At 49.4% G+C, this 14,749-nt stretch overlaps 7 protein-coding genes across 7 annotated transcripts; 4 read left to right on the top strand and 3 right to left on the bottom strand.

The window, feature by feature from the left end:
* Positions 1 to 1,092: 1,092 nt before the first annotated feature.
* MGYG_06376 (hypothetical protein) lies at positions 1,093 to 2,739 on the top strand (the record flags this gene model as incomplete). The annotated part of the gene is made up of 2 exons (XM_003171783.1): positions 1,093 to 1,252; positions 1,328 to 2,739. 2 exons carry the CDS (start codon positions 1,093 to 1,095, stop codon positions 2,737 to 2,739), a joined length of 1,572 nt encoding a protein of 523 aa, XP_003171831.1.
* Positions 2,740 to 3,465: 726 nt separating this feature from the next.
* On the bottom strand, positions 3,466 to 5,690 carry MGYG_06375 (heat shock protein; the record flags this gene model as incomplete). Its single annotated transcript, XM_003171782.1, has 4 exons — positions 3,466 to 3,661; positions 3,741 to 4,792; positions 4,866 to 5,596; positions 5,675 to 5,690. 4 exons carry the CDS (start codon positions 5,688 to 5,690, stop codon positions 3,466 to 3,468), a joined length of 1,995 nt encoding a protein of 664 aa, XP_003171830.1.
* Positions 5,691 to 6,706: 1,016 nt separating this feature from the next.
* MGYG_06374 (hypothetical protein) lies at positions 6,707 to 7,205 on the top strand (the record flags this gene model as incomplete). Its single annotated transcript, XM_003171781.1, has 3 exons — positions 6,707 to 6,853; positions 6,919 to 6,925; positions 7,000 to 7,205. 3 exons carry the CDS (start codon positions 6,707 to 6,709, stop codon positions 7,203 to 7,205), a joined length of 360 nt encoding a protein of 119 aa, XP_003171829.1.
* A 735-nt stretch (positions 7,206 to 7,940) lies between these two features.
* Positions 7,941 to 8,696, top strand: MGYG_06373 (V-SNARE; the record flags this gene model as incomplete). The annotated part of the gene is made up of 4 exons (XM_003171780.1): positions 7,941 to 7,951; positions 8,028 to 8,243; positions 8,318 to 8,411; positions 8,490 to 8,696. The coding sequence occupies 4 exons, from the start codon at positions 7,941 to 7,943 to the stop codon at positions 8,694 to 8,696; spliced, it is 528 nt and encodes a 175-aa protein (XP_003171828.1).
* Positions 8,697 to 9,142: 446 nt separating this feature from the next.
* MGYG_06372 (hypothetical protein) lies at positions 9,143 to 10,369 on the bottom strand (the record flags this gene model as incomplete). The annotated part of the gene is made up of 2 exons (XM_003171779.1): positions 9,143 to 10,273; positions 10,334 to 10,369. The coding sequence occupies 2 exons, from the start codon at positions 10,367 to 10,369 to the stop codon at positions 9,143 to 9,145; spliced, it is 1,167 nt and encodes a 388-aa protein (XP_003171827.1).
* A 453-nt stretch (positions 10,370 to 10,822) lies between these two features.
* On the bottom strand, positions 10,823 to 11,281 carry MGYG_06371 (hypothetical protein; the record flags this gene model as incomplete). The annotated part of the gene is made up of 1 exon (XM_003171778.1): positions 10,823 to 11,281. The coding sequence occupies one exon, from the start codon at positions 11,279 to 11,281 to the stop codon at positions 10,823 to 10,825; it is 459 nt and encodes a 152-aa protein (XP_003171826.1).
* A 757-nt stretch (positions 11,282 to 12,038) lies between these two features.
* Positions 12,039 to 13,330, top strand: MGYG_06370 (mitochondrial carrier protein; the record flags this gene model as incomplete). The annotated part of the gene is made up of 7 exons (XM_003171777.1): positions 12,039 to 12,129; positions 12,186 to 12,223; positions 12,291 to 12,332; positions 12,390 to 12,503; positions 12,560 to 12,693; positions 12,751 to 12,928; positions 12,995 to 13,330. The coding sequence occupies 7 exons, from the start codon at positions 12,039 to 12,041 to the stop codon at positions 13,328 to 13,330; spliced, it is 933 nt and encodes a 310-aa protein (XP_003171825.1).
* Positions 13,331 to 14,749: the final 1,419 nt, after the last annotated feature.

The raw sequence follows: 14,749 nt of genomic DNA, 5'->3' as shown, positions 1-14,749 counted from the left end.
TGGATGATGAAGTTTTCTCCTGGGGGTCTAACTAACGGCTAGAACGGTTAGCCACCGAAAGAGCCAAACGAGTGGCAGCACCGACGCAGATAACTACCGAGAGGGACGAATAGTTTTTTTTTCCCTCGTTTCTGGGATCCCCTAGAAAAAAATACTAAATAGTTAGTTAGTTAACTAAGTTAGTTAGTATAGCTGAAGATCTCTCAATAGTTACTGATGCATATAATAACTCCCCAACCGTTAAGATTGACATCATACAAAACCGCTTCAGCGAAAGCTTGACCGTCGTTCTTCAGTTTGTTGGTCCCGGCATAACACAACGCGGATTGGTGGAACACCAGCCAGCCAGTTTCCGTATTTAGAATGGCGAAGCGCCAGGTGGACTCCCTGCTCGAGCGTTGGCTTCTTGAGCCTTAAAACCAAACGTCCAAAAATAAAATAGAAAAAAATAAAATAAAAAGCGGAATTGTTGATGGGTTTGTTTGCCCCCCAGGCACAGGTGTTTCGGAAAGGTCGCTACTACAGACCAGTCTGGTGTTGCATTGGCGTCGTACTCGAGGAGACAAGAAGATTCTTTTCTGCAACGATCGTTCCGCCTGTTTCTTCTCTTCGTATATTCCTCGGTTAGGGCCCGGGACTCGGAGATGGGGAAGGGATGCAGATACCCTATACGGCTTCTCCAGGTCCCCTTCGGAGTTATATCGAGATTCCACTCCACCGTCTCACCGGGAATGATCGAGCCTAATGTGTGGGGAGAACCCTTGACAGGAGGAGGGGGGAGAGAGCGGGAGCGTCCAGGCCTTTCTCCGGGACTGACTAACGATCCCTTAGGCCAGGGACGCCGTGGGTGCTCGGTCTCTCGCCCGGGTTCGGTGATCGTAAGGCAGTATGTATAGAGAGCACAATCCCCGGATGTCCCTGATTTTCAGACTCGAGAAAAAATATATATCCACATTTGGCATCTTCGCCGTCAGTACCTTTCCTCTATCCGTGTGTTGAGATCATCTCGGTCAACCAGTGCCGATAATATAGAGAGAGTGTGTGTGTGACACTGCGGAGCCTCCCTTCTGGTGTTTTACTGAGTTGGTGACCATGGCCGACGTCGCTCAGAAGAAACAACCAAAGCAGCGAAAGAGTTTCCAGATAGAAACCCGCTTTGGAGGAGCAAGAGAGCTGAAGAGCCGCAAAGATAGGCCGTGCGATGCCTGTCGACAGAGAAAGACCGCATGTGTCATCGTAACAAAACCGCCATGTGAGTACATGCCATGCCGTTAAGATAAACCTCCCTTCCCTTCAGCGGCCCGTCCTTGCTGACAGATTTATATAGGCCGCTTCTGTGAAAGCAAATGCGTGACTTGCTCCTTTATATCAACGCCGAAACCACGCCGTCGGTCACCAGCTAAGGGTCAAGAGAAGGATGCCGAACATAGTGCCGCCTCTCCTCCTACCACTGTGTCGCCCAATTCCAGAAGTCCAGCGCAGCACAGCGAAGCCTCAGTCTTCCATTCACCACCGGACCACCTGAGCATGATAGGCATAGGGGCCCTAAGCCCCGTATCAATGCTAAGTGTATCAGATCACGAACAGTACACCGCACCAACAACAATTCCTGGATACCCGGCCGCCGTATTAAGTCACCATCATCCATCGGCCATCCCCGTCTCAGGACCAGGCTATTACCATGCCCAGGAATATTCATACTTCGCCCACCCAACGCCGCCTTCGCATCCAATCTCGCCAGCAGCAGACAACCTCAACCACATCACCGGCCACACGGCGCATTTCATGGGCATGCCAGGGGAGCAGCAAGACATGGGCCTGCTCTCCTCGTTCCGCTCTGCCATCATCAACCAATCAAACCACCATGCAAACATCAACTTTAACCACATCGACCCGACAGCTCCAACACAGTCTGTACCTCCGGCACATTTCTCCGCGGCCAGCAACTGGTTCTCCGAACGAGACCACGAAGGGAAACCCCTGGCTCCACAAGCTTCGCACGCTTCGCACATCAGCGGCGGCATGGAAGGCATAGTAGGCGGTCAAGCTCAAGCCAATAGCCTGGTACGGCTATACTTCGAGCACATCCACCCTACCTTCCCCGTACTCTCCAAGGGCCGGTTCCTGAGAGAATACATGCAGGACAAACACAACATCCCCCCCTCCCTTCGAGGCGCAGTATACACTCTTGCAGCGCCCTTCTCCGCCACCCTGCCCGAATCCCAACCTATCAACCAGACAGTGTTATCCGAACACGTCCACGCAAGCCTGAACAAAGAGCTAGAATCCCCGCAACTACCAACTCTTCAGGCCTGTCTGCTTATTCTGCACCATCTCCAGCCCACGGAGCAGGGACCCGTACAGAGTTCCGGGGCTCTTGCGCTTTCCGCACAGGCGGTTTCATGCGCTCATGCACTCGGCTTACACCACGACGACAGTGCATGGGATATACCGGTGTGGGAGAAGAAGCTTCGTAGGAAGTTGTGGTGGGCAACGTACTATACCGACCGATGGACGGCGGTATGTCACGGTAGCCCGCCGCATATCCACAACAGCACCTTTGATACCAGGGACGTTGAAATTGAAGATCTCGTGTATGACGAGGATATGGCTGGCCATGCGTCTTCGGTGTTAGTGAGAGAGGGAGATCACCACAGTGCGGTCTCGTCGGCTGTGCGGTTCATTGAGCGGATAAAGGTGGCCAAGATGCTGGATACTGCGCTGGGATGTCCGTCATAGAAAGCCGTTCTTGTTTTGTCACGATAGATTATGGAAACAAAATTATTAGAGCATTCATGTTATATGCAGTGAAGATAATGAATAAATCGACTTGCTATGCCCATTATCTTAGCTCAGGGTATCGTTTTTGCTTAATAGTTGGCGGTTCATGACAGCTGACGTTAGAAGTTGGTAGTTATTGAGAAGCAACGCCAAGATAGATCATCAACATCTACGCCTACAAACACACAGGAGACTTCTGAAGAGTGAAAATAGGAGAAGGTGAAAATTGAACGAGCTCTCCATTCGCTAACTACCTAGCTACCTATTAGTTTTCCAAAGACCACATCTATTATGATCAAGTATTGAAGAAGGGAAAAAAGACTTGTATTTTTGTTTAAGAAAAGGAAAATAGGGGATCTGTTTTGAAAGGACCATGATTTAACCGACCCTCCGCCCTATCCTGTCTGTATGTATTTTTTTCCTCGGTTCGTTCAAAGGTGGAAAGAAGAAAGGAAATGGTCATCAAAGGACATAGGAAAAGGGACATTAAAAAGACACATGGTATGCACTCATTAGAAAAAGGAAAAAAGACATGACATGATTGATGAACCCGGCGCCCCTTGGTATGATGATGTAATGTTTTTTGGGAGGAATTTATTGGGAATCTCTTTTTTTTTGGTATGGTTTTCGTTAGAAGGTGGGAAGAAGGGTGTCTCTTTTCGATGCTTGGTGTGAGCGAGACATTTAGTCGACTTCCTCGACGGTTGGGCCGTCGTCGTGCTGGGCAGCACCGCCAGGACCACCGGCACCGGGGAAACCGCCAGGGCCACCAGCACCGGGGAAACCGCCAGGGCCACCAGCACCAGCGCCTGGGAAGCCACCTGGGGCACCACCCTCACCACCGGCACCGTAGAACTTCATCATGATTGGGTTGGCAACACTGTAGGTAAGAAAGTTAGCATATTGTTCAAAGTAGTATAAAGTATAGTGGGGGGAGTTATGAGAGTGAGTTGACATACCCTTCAAGCTCCTTCTGCTGGGCTTCGTATTCCTCCTTGGTGGCGGTCTGGTTGTCATCGAGCCAAGCAACAACCTTGTCGATCTCGGCCTTGAGTTTCTCCTTGTCGGCAGCCTCGATCTTCTCGTCGACCTTGGAGTCGCTCAAGGTGTTCTTGAGAGAGTAGGCGTAGGACTCGAGACCGTTCTTAGCACTGATACGGGCAGTCTCGGCCTCATCCTCAGCCTTGTACTTCTCGGCCTCAGCAAGCATACGCTCGATCTCCTCCTTGGAGAGACGGCCCTTGTCGTTGGTGATGACGATCTTGTTGGTCTTTCCAGTGCCCTTCTCGAGAGCAGAGACGTTCATGATACCGTTGGCATCGACATCGAAGGTGACCTCGATCTGAGGAACACCACGGGGAGCAGGTGGGATACCAGTGAGCTCGAACTTGCCGAGCAGGTTGTTGTCCTTAGTGCGGGCACGCTCACCCTCGAAGACCTGGATCAAGACACCGGGCTGGTTGTCAGAGAAGGTAGAGAAGGTCTCGGACTTCTTGGTGGGGATGGTGGTGTTGCGCTTGATGAGAGGAGTCATGACACCACCAGCAGTCTCGATACCGAGTGAGAGGGGAGCGACATCGAGCAAGAGGATCTCGTTGGTGGACTTGGAAGAGGTGTCACCAGAGAGAATGGCGGCCTGGACGGCAGCACCGTAGGCAACGGCCTCATCGGGGTTGATGGACTTGTTGGGCTCCTTGCCGTTGAAGAAGTCGGAGACCATCTTCTGGATCTTAGGGATACGGGTAGAACCACCGACGAGGACAATCTCGTGGACGGAGGACTTGTCGATCTTGGCGTCACGGAGGACACGCTCGACGGGCTCCATGGTGGAGCGGAAGAGGTCCTGGCAGAGCTCCTCGAAACGGGCACGGGTGATGGAGGTGTAGAAGTCAACACCCTCATAGAGAGAGTCGATCTCAATGGAGGTCTGAGCAGCAGACGAGAGAGTACGCTTAGCACGCTCGCAAGCAGTGCGGAGACGACGAAGAGCACGAGCATTGGTGGAGAGATCCTGTCAAAAAAAGGTTAGTATCTACTTCAATATACCCAATTGGAACAGGAAGAGGGAGAAAAAATATGCATACCTTCTTGTTCTTGCGCTTGAATTCGTTGACGAAGTGGTTGACGAGACGGTTGTCAAAGTCCTCACCACCCAAGTGAGTGTCACCGGCAGTGGACTTGACTTCGAAGATACCCTCTTCGATGGTCAGGAGGGAGACATCGAAGGTACCACCACCGAGATCGAAGATGAGAACGTTGCGCTCGCCCTCAGCCTTCTTGTCAAGACCGTAGGCAATGGCAGCAGCAGTGGGCTCGTTGATGATACGGAGGACGTTAAGACCGGCAATGAGACCGGCGTCCTTGGTAGCCTGACGCTGGGAGTCGTTGAAGTAGGCGGGGACAGTGATGACAGCGTTGTTGACGGTGCCACCAAGGTAGGCCTCAGCGGTCTCACGCATCTTAGTGAGGACCATGGAAGAGATTTCCTCGGGGGTGAACTGCTTCTCCTCGCCCTTGAACTCGACCTGGACGATGGGCTTGCCACCCTTCTCGACGATCTTGAAGGGGAAGTGCTTCATGTCGGCCTGGACCTCGGCATCGTTGAACTTGCGTCCGATAAGACGCTTAGCATCGAAGACGGTGTTGATGGGGTTCATGGCGACCTGGTTCTTTGCGGCATCTCCAATGAGACGCTCAGTGTCTGTGAAAGCAACGAAGGAGGGAGTGGTGCGGTTTCCCTGGTCGTTGGCGATGATTTCAATGCGGTCATCACGGAAGATACCCACGCAGGAGTAGGTGGTTCCCAAGTCGATACCTGTTGGAAAACTGTTAGCCTTGATCATTTGAAGCTGCTAAAGCTGCTGGAATTGCTGTTCCGAAGGGGTCTACCTACCAACTGCGGGAGCCATTTTGAATGTGTGTATGTGTATGTGCTGAAAAACTGTACAGAAGAGGGGGAAAAGAAGACGCTTCCTGAGTGTGTGAAGCCTGCTGTTCTCTGATCAAGTCCTGACCGAGACAGAGATGGTCTCTTATATGTTTATTTGGTTGTTGTTTGTGTGTGTGTGAAGAAAAGAAGAAGAGGAAGAGGAAGAGTCGAAGAAGTTGTGCGAGTTGAAATATGTTTATATGCGGGCGGTGAGGTTTTTGGCCTGCCAGAAGCTTCTAGCAACTTCTTCCCTCTCCACCTTTTTTCTCTTCTTTTCCTGCTGCTTCTGCTTCCTTCAGGTCACTTCGCGCGGCTTCGGCCCCGTCTTTGTCTCTCTGTGTTGCTGTCGTTTACGTTGCCGCTACTGGTGACTAATTGGCTACTCTTTACCTCACTTTACTGCTGCCTTTCACTCTCTACTTCTGCCTCTTCTTCTACTTCTTCACTGTTTACTGTCAACAACTTTTTTCGAGGTGGGAGGAAAAAGTGGCGGAAAACCCGAGGTGGGCTTATGACGTAATCAAGGTGGGATGCTGGAAAGTTCGCGAAGAAGAAAAAGTAGAAAAAAGTAGACTGAGAGAGAAGAGCGAGAAGTAAGAGCAAAAGGTGGTGGTTAAGGACGGAGTAACTCGACATAAGCAGTACTTACGCTACTTACTCTTTACTTACTCTTACTCTACTTACTCTCACTTTACTCTCTTTACTCTCTTTACTCTCTTTTGCTACTTCTCACTCTTTACTTCGTCTTCTTCGCTTCTTCTACTTGAGCGCTTAGAGGTGGTTTCACGTGACCATGACTAAGCATCTCGACCTTCCCTTCTTGGACTCTCGTCTTCCTGCGCGGGAAACTTGAACTTTTCGCTTCGGCTTTTTCAGCTTCAGCTTCAGCGTCGCGCAGCTCGAGCAGCTTCCTCTCTCTACAGCCTTAGTCTTCCGCTTATCCCTTCTTCCTCTGCTACCGCTTCAAGAACACGTATCTTCGACTAGCACAGCACAATGGGTGACAACACTGAGACCACTCTTGCCGGAAACGACACAGCTATGGACACCAGCATGGACAAGGGCAAAGGCAAGGCCATTGAGCGCGTGCCTGATGATGTAGAGATGGAGGCAGAGGAAAGCTCAGAGGACGAAGAAGACCTCGTAAGTTCTTACTCCCAGTCGCAAGCATACTACCACAAACAGTATCACTAACATTGTTGTTGTAGGAGGACGGTAAGAGAGAGACACTACTACTACATGCGCAATGTTGATCCCAAAGCCAAGTTCGGCACTGACCTGTGAATTAGCTGTCGACGAAGATGAAGAAGGTGGAAACGACAACCTCGAGCCCATCTCGACAGACAACATCCTGCCCAGTGGCAGACGCACGCGCGGAAAGGAGGTCAACTACGCTGAGCTCGCTGCCAAGGAGAGGGAGGCTGGCGACGTTGCCATGGACGACGACGACGATGAAGACTTCAAGGGCCCCGTCGACGATGACATGGAACACTAAAGAAAACTAAACAAACACCCCCCTTCATTCAAATATGAACGGACGGACGGCTTCATGCTGCATTCGGTCTTCCCTTTTTAACGGCGCCGGAGTTTGAGCCACTGCTTTGGCTTCTTTTTCCTTTTTCTCACTTTCCTTATTCTCACTTTCTTATGTGGCCGGATGGGGTTGTGGGCTGGCTGGCATGGTGGATGGAAACGGTCTCGAAGGGAGACATAACTACGAAACAGACACACAGCAACATTTCGGATGATCTTCTTTTTTCCTTGCTCTTTCTTTTCTATTATGATGGGATGATTCAAAGATACTACTACTACAGAGTACTTTCAACGAACCAAATAGTGTGACCGCGTGGCTCTCTATCTTCTCTACGAATGTCTCCCGCGTCTTACCAGTGACCCCTTTCACAGTTTACGAATCAATATCACTTACTCGTATCAGTTTCAACTTCCCTAGACTCCTTAAACTCCCTCGAGCCAATTATCTAGCTCTCTCTGTCTCCTGTTCCTGCGCCTGCTTTTGCCATCTGCCAACCAAACCAGCCACACAGCGCTTTCCCTGTCCTGCTGACTAAGCACCATATGAACGCATTTTCAATGTTTAAATTAAAATTCCCAAAGAAACAACAGATCTCCCTTTCTCTCTCCTTGTTCTGCTTTCCCTTCTTTGCTCAGATCAGGTCAGGTCAGACAATGTCTCCAGTCTCTCTCTCCTTTGCTTCCTTTCTCTGAATAAATGGCATCCCGGTAAGACACCAAACAATGCTCGGCCGGCTACCGGCAACAGCAGCTTTCTTCCTTCATTCTAACACTGCGCCGCCAGATTCACCCACTCGACTCTCCACCAGCGAGATCCCCGGTCTTCTTCCTCGCTGTTCGACTCATATAACGGCGGCGCCAGCAGGTCACCTACTCACGCACAAGCCAGCAGTCGATCCTCTTCGCGGCCCGGTGGATATGCACAGGGGTATTCGAATGGCCATATAGGTGTCGGCGGAGGTGATGGGTCCGCCTACAGAGCCGCCACACCGAATTCAAAGTCAGTCTATACATTTTCACCCCATCTTTCCGGGGGTTGGTATACAGGACGCCTATTAACCCGGTTAAATATAGAGGCCAATATTCGGATGCGGTTCTTTCCTCGCTAGAGTCGCAGAATGACTCTGAAATTGCCGGCATCACGGCAAAAGTGAAGATGCTCAAAGATGTACGCATACATCCACATCCCACTTAAACGCCATGGGCTAGTACTTAATCGCTTGCTAACTCCTGAATCCCCGAATAGATCACAGTAGCCATCGGCGACGAGATACGAGAGTCAACCTCCCTCGCAGAGAAAATGAACGACGCCTTTGATTCCTCCCGAATCAAGCTACGAGGCACCATGAACCGAATGCTCAGAATGGCCGAGCGGACAGGCGTAGGCTGGAAAGTCTGGCTAGGCTTCTTCGTCTTCGTCTTCTTCCTCTTTGCCTACGTTTGGCTCTCATAGTCAAATCTCTTCTCTACGCTTTACCGGAACTATGCGCCACGTCACGCCACGCCACGGCTTGTTTTTTACTTTATTCGCCTTGATGTTGCATAATTCTTCTGCACTTGGGCTACTGGATATAACTTTTTCTCTTTGGGTTTTTTCAAGTCGTTAGAGGAGTTATGGGGTTTCAGCTTGTTTTCTTCTGTTCTTCCGGCGGCCATAGGATGCTGATGCTAGATACGATGATGCCTCACCCTTTCTCCTTTCTCCTTTCTCTATATATGTCTAGAGGGCATCCCCCCGTCTCCTTCTACTTCTTCTCTTCTTCCGCTACTTATTAGCGAAGTGTTACTCTTAGCATGAAATCTACTACTTTAATAATGCCTATCTGTTCAGCATAGTCCATATATAAATTATCAGGGTATTAATATATAATTGTGCATCTAAAGATAAGCAGTTACTCTTCACATGTCTTCTAGCTCAGAGTCCTCGTCTGCATGTCTCCGGCTCCGTCGTCGAGATATACTCAGCGGATTGGCCGGTAGGATGCTGCTTGATCCAAGATCTATACTATCATCGTTTCCTCCCCATCTTTCAAGGAACAGCCGTTCGGCTTCGGTTTCTCGCCGTGGCCCTGAGGGCGTGAGTTGGGGTATATATCCCGGAGGTAGGCTGGCCCAACTTAACCTCGAATGGCCCTCATCTTCCTCTTCTTGCTCGTTTTCTTCATTCTCTTCCTCGTCGTCATCATCATAAATATCTTCATCAGAGTCCGTATGTTCCCATTCCTGCTGTTGCGAGGGAGTCTCCCGTGGCGCATCCGGGACGCTGCCGTCTAGATCTCGCTCCATCATCATACTCGACTCGCGAGGCGTCCTACTATTTGGCGTCGTACCAGGAGGACTGCGCACCTCACTAGTGTCGCCATACCCTTCTTCCTCTTCTTCGTCTTCATCATCGTCCCCGTCGTCGTCATCCTCCTCCTCTTCATCCTCCTCATCACCGTCCGGAGCCTCAGGAACATCATCATCCAGATCCCTCTCCATCATCCCTTCTTCCTCCTCATCCAGAAACTCTTCTTCCTCATCGTCATACCCCTCCTCACCTTCCTCTATTAGCCCAAACCCTTCCCCGTCGCCGTCAGGAATATCACCGTCTAAATCTCTCTCCATACCAGTATCCCCTTCTTCGCCCTCCCCAGCACCATCTAGCCCCATACCTCCCTCGCCGCCTTCAATTCCTTCCATGAACTCTTCTTCTTCTTCTATATCGCCCTCACCTAACCCCGCGCCAGTACCCTCTTCACACTCCATCTCCTCTTCTCGAAGGCCCATCATGGTCTTGGGGAAACCTGCGGGTCGAATCCATGAAAACCCAAAGGATGCAATGTTCTGTTTTCGTAGTTTAAGAGCACGTTCTTCGGCGAGAAGTGTAGAGAGTGGGTCAAATGAAGCTGAGAAGAGAGGAGTGTTTGCTCCTTGAGACCGGCCATTTCGACGGCCAGGTTGTGGGGGTTGCCCGCCGGCAACTGTGTTTTGGGAAGAGCTGGTTACCGATCGTCCTGTGTATGAGGATGAGTACCATAGGGTATGCGACTGTAAAAATTGTTGTTAGTAGGGCCTTTATTACGGTTGTTTTTGCGTCTTAATACTCACATCCCTGGGTTCTATCGGCGGGAGAGCACCAAACATTATGTATGCTGCTAAATACTATGACGCAGTCAGACGGATATTAATCTAGGTAAGTAATTCCTCGGGTATTATTGTGTGTCCAGAGCCTCGGGGAGGTCAACGTTGTTCTTGATGTTTAGACGTCGGTGTTTATTTCTTGTGATGCGGCTCAAGAGCTCGAAATATTGTTTATCTATAAAAGCTTGGCATAACTAGATAAGCTTCCACGACGTTAATTACTACCAGGTACCTAGTAGGTATTGTCAAGATACTACAAGCGATAAGTCTTGGGAGGAGTTACTTGTCATATTAGTACTCGAAAGGAGGCTTGTCTCTCAAATACAGCTGGAGCACTATTGCACAGGAGACGCCAAGCCGAAATTATAATCAGGATATAATATGGTGGTAGCGATCAAATATCACGCCAAATAACAGGTACATGTCCGAAACCTAGCACTGCATGTCCTCCTAAGGCTAATTCCTATGGCAAGCGGGATTGCCCAAGGCATCACGCACACAAACATCCGGATCCTTGCAGATCACCCCTCCCTTGCAGCACATATGGGTGAAGATGTTTATGCAGGAGACTCCGTCACAGATCCACGGTGCATAGGAGGGACAGTTGATACCAGCATGAGAGCGGCCACGAATTGCGGGAACATGGCTTGGGAGGATGGCGTGGTTGGGGTCCCCAGGCTGAATAGGCTCAGAAATAGTACTCAGATCAAGAGTGACGACCTCATTATCGGCAGGAGGGTTGCGTTTGAACGTCTTGACTGACATCTTGCCATGAATTTTACTGGTGTCAACGACGGTCCCGGGGGCCCTAGTAAATTCACCAGTTGTCGGAGTCTCTGACGGTGGAGCTGGCGAGGCCTGAACGTATGCTACGAGAGCGGTAAGGCCGAAGAAGATAGCGCCGGTGAGCTTCATACTTGTTTCGTGAGCTTGACAAATGTGTTAAAGATGGATATCAGGAACCAATAAGGGCGTTGTCGCTGGTGCAGGCGTAGTAGGTAATATAGCTGTGTAGAGAGTGTCCAGGAACAAAACGCAGTAATCGTGGAAAGGGCAGGATTTTATACAGCTGTCCTCATCACCGAATTTATAGCATCTTCCTAGCTTCTTGGGTATCATATAGTGACTCGACATCCACCAGTCCTGCTTAACAGAGCCAGTGAAGTATCGGATTCGTGTGAGTGGTACTTGGGTATCGGCATGATGTTCACCAACAACAATGCATCAATGGAATACTAGAAGTGACCTACAATACGTCATCGTTCATAGCATAGCTATGAACAGCAAACATCTTCACGTAACAACATTCTCCAATTTCACTCAGAGAGATGCTTATATTTAATGTGTTAAACGTGTTGAATGAGTTATCAACATGTGTTATTTAGGTGAGGTAGAAAGTTTAAGTTCGGGACCTTGCCGCTCTCACGTGCATCCCAGGCACGCCAAGGCGAAGCTACCAACGGAAGAAAATTTTTGGGACTCGAAAGCGAGATCGGCTGCAAAGTAACGGCCAGGTTCACATCTCGAGTTGCGTTTTCTTTCTTCAAGCTTGTTTCTTTTCCTTTTGCTTTCCCCTGCAGTCTGTCGTGCCTATACTTCGTTTTACGGCTCGCATTCCCTTAGAATTGTCAAAAAAAGATAACGAACGAGAACCGTCTTCAATTTAATAAAAATGTCTCCACCTGCAATGGCCGTTGCTGGAGCTGGCTCCGCGACTAAGGATGTCAAGAGGGAGTCCGGCACTGCTCGTCTGCTGGGATCAGGTACGTCAAGCCATGGCCGATGTAGTCGAGAATTGTTACTGATGTAGTTTTAATAGGATCCGCTGGAATTGCGGAACTGCTCATCTTCCATCCGGTAAATTGCACTGAGGTATCATTACAGTCATGTGAAGGGCAAAGGACTGAGAACTTCGAACAATTAGGTCGACACAACTGCCAAACGTCTTATGAGTAACCAGGGGAAGGTGTGTTTCCCGTTTGTTCATGTCCGATTCTATTCTGTTACTGATCTCTATCGTTAGATTGCCAATGTCTCCGAATTGAACAAGGTCGTGTTCAAGGAGTATTCCTCCGCCGGCGTTGCGCGCAAGTTCACCTCTCTCTTCCCTGGTCTTGGATACGCTGCTGGATACAAGGTGCGTCCTACGGTCAACGGATATACAGCATCGGGCCAAGTTCTAACTGGCATTAGGTTCTGCAAAGAATATACAAATACGGTGGTCAGCCATTTGTGCGTGACTACCTAGGTACAAACTACGGAAAGGACTTCGATAATGCCTTTGGAAAGGGAACTGGCAAAGCCATCATGCACGCTACTGCCGGAAGGTACGTAGCATTGGGCTATTCTTTCCCAACATGGATTGCTTGCTAATAGCACTCTAGTTTGATTGGTATCGGAGAGATTGTCCTCCTGCCGCTCGATGTCCTCAAGATTAAGCGACAAACCAACCCAGAGGCTTTCCGTGGCAGAGGCCTCTTCAAGATCATTGCTGACGAGGGTATGGGCCTCTATCGGGGTGCTGGCTGGACTGCTGCACGTAACGCCCCTGGTTCATTCGCTGTACGTTTACCCCCAAGTTCGCATCACACATCATACTTGCATTATTATTAACACCGTTTACATTAGCTGTTTGGTGGTTCCGCATTCACCAAGGAATACCTCTACGGTCTCACCGACTACAATGCCGCAACCTGGCTCCAGAACTTCGTCGCCTCGATCGCCGGTGCCAGCGCATCTCTCATTGTCTCCGCTCCGCTAGACGTGATCAAGACCCGTATCCAGAACCGAAATTTCGAGAACCCCGAATCTGGATTCCGTATTGTCAGCAGCATGGCCAGAAACGAAGGAATGACTGCCTTCTTCAAGGGATTGACTCCCAAGCTTCTCATGACTGGTCCTAAGCTAGTGTTCAGCTTCTGGCTAGCCCAGACCTTGATACCCGCCTTTGGAAAGGTTGTCTAAACTACTAGCTTAGCTGGCTACTCTCCCCCTACCCATTTACTTCTACGGTACCGCGCACCCTCATGCACGGGTTCCTCACCTGGGCTGTGTTCTACTTATGATAGATTTTAATATCTCCGCCCTCATTTCTTTATCGTGTATTTATAGAGGATCGTCTCCCCCTTACGGTTATATGTCAGCCTAGTCTCTGCTGTTAATGCAAAATATGGTTTCTTCATTCCAGGAATCTTCATTTTCTTCTTTAACACTTTCATCTTGTCATTCCTGCGGCGACGGTTTGATAAACACTCCAATTATTGGCACCACTGGACAAATAAACAGAGAGATGACTGCTGACCTAGAAACAATGTCTTAGGAGACCTCAAAGCAATGTTCATGAATGATACTCTGGGGGCTTTGGTGGGAAGGTATTGCAACTGATGACCGAGAATAATATCAATCCCTGTATTTACCGGTTGAAGCTTCTTGTATATCCCATCATTATGTTCACTCCTAAGAAAACCACTTTTGAATATCTGTAATGTTATTTAGTTTGCTGTCTAGGTTGCCAGGTTCCAAATAAAATTTCACCAGAACCTGGGGCCTACTTATTGCCTCACTGCTACCCTTATTCTACATACATTAGGGTAGAACTGGGGTTAGACCCTAGCGACAAGGTAGAATTTTAGGCGGTTTAGTTGGATAAACAGTATGCTTTCCGCTTCTTGCGACATCTTTTCGCTGAGCAGTACTATATTGAACTTGGTGGTTGAGCATCAGCTTCTCCAAAAGCTCAAGCAAGCTTTCACTGAGCCAAGAGGAACACTTAGAGTTAGCCAGTCATAATTCATTTATAGACCCACATCTACGAACTCTCAGGGCAGTTTTAGCAGCTTAATTCTACTTCCAACCTTGGAGAAACAAAAACTTGGAATACGGACGATGACAAGCACATGAACCAGCAGCTGCTCCCCAATAACAACTACTTTTACCATGGCGTCTCAAGTTGCATACCCCTATCTTATCTCGAGGTAAGTCAAGTACTACATAAATATCCTTCCGTGGTAGCTTGCCATAGCTCTGCTAACACCCTGCAGAGTCGCAGATCCTCTCTTCGCTATGGTAATAGGTAGCTCAGCTGCCTTTATCCGAATAAGGCGCGAGCACCGCGAACGTTTCCCTGACCAACCATCGGACTTCATCTCGCTCATGAGCCTAGCCCAAGGAAGAGCAAGCAGGTGGTGGAATAACTGGCAGTGAAGCACAAGCCCTGCAAAGAGTTGACTAGTTATACACGCACGCTATACGCGAGGATTATGACACCCCATCGACAAGGCATAAGGCATCGGGGACAAGTAGCAGTGCCAGGACAGAAGAAACGTTTTGAGAGTCAGGAGTTTGGTGTTTGGTACGCTGTTTTAATTTTATGATACCCCAAAC

Source organism: Nannizzia gypsea, genomic scaffold (genome assembly GCF_000150975.2).
Source record: "Nannizzia gypsea CBS 118893 supercont1.5 genomic scaffold, whole genome shotgun sequence".
Taxonomy (NCBI): Eukaryota; Fungi; Ascomycota; class Eurotiomycetes; order Onygenales; family Arthrodermataceae; genus Nannizzia; species Nannizzia gypsea.
The sequence above is the reverse complement of the archived record's forward strand: the minus strand, read 5'-3'. Positions and strand labels throughout refer to the sequence as shown.